This window comes from Pseudochaenichthys georgianus, chromosome 22, assembly GCF_902827115.2.
Source record: "Pseudochaenichthys georgianus chromosome 22, fPseGeo1.2, whole genome shotgun sequence".
Lineage (NCBI taxonomy): Eukaryota > Metazoa > Chordata > Actinopteri > Perciformes > Channichthyidae > Pseudochaenichthys > Pseudochaenichthys georgianus.
In genome coordinates this window covers 18,395,191-18,400,039 of record NC_047524.1, presented here as the reverse complement: position 1 = coordinate 18,400,039, position 4,849 = coordinate 18,395,191, and the positions used below count along the sequence as shown (strand labels likewise).

General features: G+C 45.2%; 1 protein-coding gene across 1 annotated transcript; it reads left to right on the top strand.

Annotated features, from left to right (window-relative positions):
• Positions 1-2,649: 2,649 nt before the first annotated feature.
• LOC117468047 (uncharacterized) lies at positions 2,650-4,726 on the top strand. Its single transcript, XM_034112002.1, has one exon. The coding sequence runs from the start codon at positions 2,762-2,764 to the stop codon at positions 4,337-4,339; it is 1,578 nt and encodes a 525-aa protein (XP_033967893.1). The 5' UTR covers positions 2,650-2,761; the 3' UTR covers positions 4,340-4,726.
• Positions 4,727-4,849: the final 123 nt, after the last annotated feature.

Below are 4,849 nucleotides of genomic sequence, written 5' to 3'. Positions count from 1 at the left end.
CGCAGCTCCGGTGTGAACTGGAAAACCCGGCGCTTTTCAGGCTCTAGCTCCGAGCCGGAGCTGAAAAGGCGCTGGTGTGAAAGGGGCATTAGAGAGTGCGGTATAATGAGACAATAACAGGCTACAGATGCGGCGGACACACACACACACATATATTTATATAAATATATACAATTTAGAGAGCACTCTCATAATAACGTAACACAATCAGAGACTGGATAGTTTCCCCCCTCTCTGAAATGGGGAATTGAAATTACGGGCCAAAAGTTGTATTTACAAGTATTAAAAGTAATACTGAGACCCGTCTGCCCGCCGCATCTACGCACTGTACAACACACACCTACACACTGTACCACACACACAGCTCCTAAAGCATAATCAGGCTACAGCCGTTGTGTATTTTATTATGTGAAGCACTAAAGCAGTTTCTAAAATAATATCCAGGGGATGCATGCAGAGCTGTGATTAGCTGAGATAAGTCCGGCCGTGCGTCAAGCCTCCACCGTTCCCGGAAATGCATCCGCGGAGGAGCCGTGGAGGACTCATCAGTAGCCTCATCCCAATACCCTTCCTCGACTCCTCCTTTCCCTCACTCGCGTCCCTTCCTTGCATCTTAGCTCCGCCTCCGTAAGATGCGAGCGAGGGACACGAGGAGGTGACGCGAGGACAGAGGAGTCCTCAGGTATTTATTGGGATGTCCTCGTTCACTCAAACGTCACTCTTAAACGACGTCTGTTAATGATGACATGTGCACAGCTGTATCCCCTCTCATCGGGCTTAACTGAATAACCCTTTAGAACCGGCCCATTTCTGGTTAAATATTTATTTAAATGAATGAATCTTTCTCTTGTTAGTCAAGGAATTCAATGATGGTTGGTCCAGTGTTCCGTTTTGGTGTAACATGTAGCCTACATTTAAATAAAAATATAATTATAGTAATGTGAAAGCCTTTTAGAAATGAATTGCACATAATAATTCCCACGGAGCTGTGAGCACTTATACATTTATGTGACGCTTTTCCACTCATCTTCCAGTTGTCGGTTTTCCTCTGTTGAAATCGACCAGCTGTGAAGGTGGGGGCGGGGCTTTTATACACGAGTAGTGAAAACACTTCCGCATAGTCTGCTCGTGTGTCTTCTCCCTTTCGTCTCCTCCCGCACCCCTCCTCCTTCACCCCTCATCGACTCCTCCGTGTGCATTTCAGCTATTGGGACGTCCTTCAAAATGGCGTGTCTTGATCGATTTCCGGGTCAAGTCCCGGAGGAGGAGAAGAGAGGAGTCGAGGAGGGGTATTGGGATGAGGCTAGTGTCTCCTCGGTTAGAGCTCCTCCAGAGAACCTCCTCGATGCTCGATGCTCGGTCCTCGAAGTGCATTTAGAGAAATGAGATGTCCTTCAACATGGCGCGCTGAAATTCATTTCCGGGTCACTTCCGGAGGACCGAGGAGTCGAGGAGGGAAAATTAGCGTATTGAGAAACCTCTAGGGAGAAGAGAGAAACACAGGTGGGAAAGATGACCACACAAGTACAGCCTGCCTGGCACGTAACAGTGCTGTATAAATAACCCACTGAGGGTTTAATGAAGCCGGATGGGGAACAGTGAAGAAGGTGGAAACTCAGCAATATTTCTCTCACCTCTAGCGTTTTGCACAGCTATGGCCCTGCTGAAATGTATATTAGCAATTAAAATGAAATGTTGATCTTGTGGGTGAGAACAGCTGCTTACAAGGGGTCCATGTCACTTTTCGTATGCAAGCCGTGACAAAAGATGCACGAGACAAATGTTTAAATGTGGTGCTTTTGAAGGTAATAGCACAACAGTCAGTAAGTTTGAAGGCTGTTCTATTATTTAATATATGCAGAAAAGAGCAGCTTGTGTGCTTAAATGACAAATGGTAAACATACTCTTATACCACAACAACCAAAAGGACGTTTGTCATGTTACTTCATCAAAAGCAAAACATACTCATGCTGATGTCCTCCATAACATCCATAAGCCAATAAAAAAGTATTTTCTTGTGGAGTTCTCTGGATTTGCTATTTTCCATGACAAAGAAAAAGACCTCCAGGCAGAGTCATTCATATAAAACCTTGAGACAGGCATAATAGAGTAGAATAATTTGAACTTGCACTATGTTCTGATTTGCGGAGGAAGCACACTACAATCAGAACCACAGGGTGGATTGATAGATGCAGCATTTAAAAGGCATGCTGGAGAAAAAAATCTAAATGTTAATTTTCCCTTCCCTCCCTTTTGAAGGTTTCCTCAAACCATTGGTAAGATTACTTATATAACAGTGTTGCCTTGAATTTAAATGGGACATAACACAATGCCATACAAAAAACGTTATTCTATCAGCACCAGTTATTTGTTGATTAGGTTCATTTATGGTTCGGATAGAAAATAGTGCATTTAAGTTAATTTAACCTCAAATGTAAAACACTGGAATCTTTTTTCTCCAAGAGTAATTATTCTGTTCAAATAGCATATATTTCTCCAGGCAGCGAGGGCTTGGGCTGAATGGATGCTGCCACTGCATAATGGTCCTCAGACATTTGTTTCCTAGGCAACGTGGGGAGAGCATGTGGGGAGGGAGGTATAAAAACACCGGCAGCTCCTCTCTGAGTCTTACTCTGAAGTAAATGCACTTACTGTCAACACAGAGAGCCTCCAAGAACTTGCTACACATTTCCTCTCCTGATTTTTCACCTTTTTGTCTCGGCTCACTTGAAGGCTCGGCTCCACAAGTAGCTGTTCAAGAATGATGCGCCCGAAAGATTTACGCCAGGGCTCTGGCACCAAGACCTTTTTAGATGCTATGCACGGCGGTAAAGTTCACCTCGCACGCTTCATCCTGGACGCCATGGACGGACGCATCATCAATTCTAAGACAGAAAACAGCCGCACCCCGCTCATGTACGCTGTCTGCTTGCAAGACCCCGGGACCAGGGCCAAGTTCACCCGGCTGCTGCTGGATAAAGGGGCCGATGCCAACTGCCAGGATGAGGACGGTCGCACTGCCCTGAGCCATGCCTGTGAGGTGGGTCATCTGGACATTGTCAAGGTTCTTGTGCAGTTCAATGCTGACCCAGAAGTCTTTGACGCCTGGGGTAACAGCGCCCTAATGTATGCTGCCTTTTCTGGGCACAGCCAGGTCCTGGAGTTTCTTGTCCGGGCTTTCAAAAGACTTGGACTGAGACTGGACAGACCCAATAACGCTGGTCATTCCGTCATTGAGGTGGCCAGGTTTTTTGGACACAAACAGTGTTTGCAGATTCTGAACTTTCCTTGCAGGAGAGGCGTCAGCACAGATGATCCACATGCTGATTCAGCAACCATCAGTGAAGGAGAGTGCCCGCTGCCGAAAAGGCTTCCTCGGCATGTTCTGGAGAGGTTCTCCAAGCAGCTGAATAACAACGAAGACAAACTACCCGAAGTATTTCATAGACAGCTGAAGATTGGAGACAGCAATGGGCTGTGGAACCGCTTCAGATGTCCAAGGAGCCAGTCTCAAGACGACAACTATCGCCAAAGCTGGGCTCTGCCTCCACAGATAGAGAAAAGCAAGACTGAGGGGGATCATAAAGTACTCTTCACTACTAAACAACTGCAGAACTGCCAGGTTAAAGAGCTAAGAGCTAAAACACTGAACTCTCTGCCTGAGCCAAGCCAGAAAGACACCGGACTCCAAGAGCCAACCCCAGTAAGTTTTCCTCTCTGGGGAAAAGCAAAGTCATTTAACCTGGACCTTCTGAGCAGCAGAAAGCAGTCTTATCAGGGTGATGTGCACGGCATCAGCCTGTCAGCCAGCAAATTAAAGAGAGCCTCACTACAGGATGAGAGATGCCTGATAGATAAGATTGAATGTCAAGGGAACACCCGGGGCCTGACAAATGATGCTGACAAAACTGTCACCGTGCCAAAACCTTTTTCAAACGGCAAGAGTCAGCCGGGGAGGGCACTCGAGGAGAATGTCAAATCACTGAGAGAAGAAGCTAATGACTTGGCTCCATCAGGCAGAAGAGAGCAGCAGGAGAGGGGGAGCTTGGGCCAGACCGACCGGCACAACAAGCTGCTGTTTGCCAGAGGGGAGATCCGCACCCCGGGGTTCATGGGCCTGGGGACCAAACTGCTGCGTCGATTCACCGCACCAGATTTCATGAGGATGGTGATAGACTGTTCATCTGGCTCCTCAAACGGCCGAGGGAAGATTTCCCGCTCGGAAACCTTCCCCTTCTCGCACACACACCAGCAGGTCAACAGCCAGCCGAGCGTCGACAGCATCAGCGGAGTGAAGTGTGAGTTTGAAAGCTGCTCATCTCAGTCCGCCCTCCATTAGAATTAGCACAGTCATGCAACAAAAATAGCAGGTGGGGACAATTTTACAGCAATGCAATTTGATTGCTTCGTCCTATATTCTATTTATCGAGAGAAATACTAACCTTTTGCTTGTGAGTGCAGTTCATGTGTTTTTTCAATGTGAACTAATACAAATATTTCAAAGTTATCTGTTCAGTTACATAGAGCTGCTTACATGTTTGCTAATATATATTTTAAATAATTTATAAATTAATATTATCAGTCAATGGAAATTTTTTTGTTTTCACACACATAAATAACATTTATATTGTATGGGATTAAATGGATTTGATATTGCTTCTGTGTTTATAAGAAATATTGCATGTATTAAGCTTGAATAAATTCACTGTGCAATGTATGAATCATGCTGAATACCTAATAAATACTTTAAAATACCAGTATTCATGTGTATGTTTGTGTGAGTGAATGAGAGAAATGCTGGATTAAATTAATTCCAATTTCATATGCATCATTTATTGATTTATACAAA

What these genes read in the sequence shown, in the direction of transcription:
- LOC117468047 (XM_034112002.1), top strand. Translation starts at nt 2,762, where the DNA reads ATGATGCGCCCGAAAGATTTACGCCAGGGCTCTGGCACCAAGACCTTT.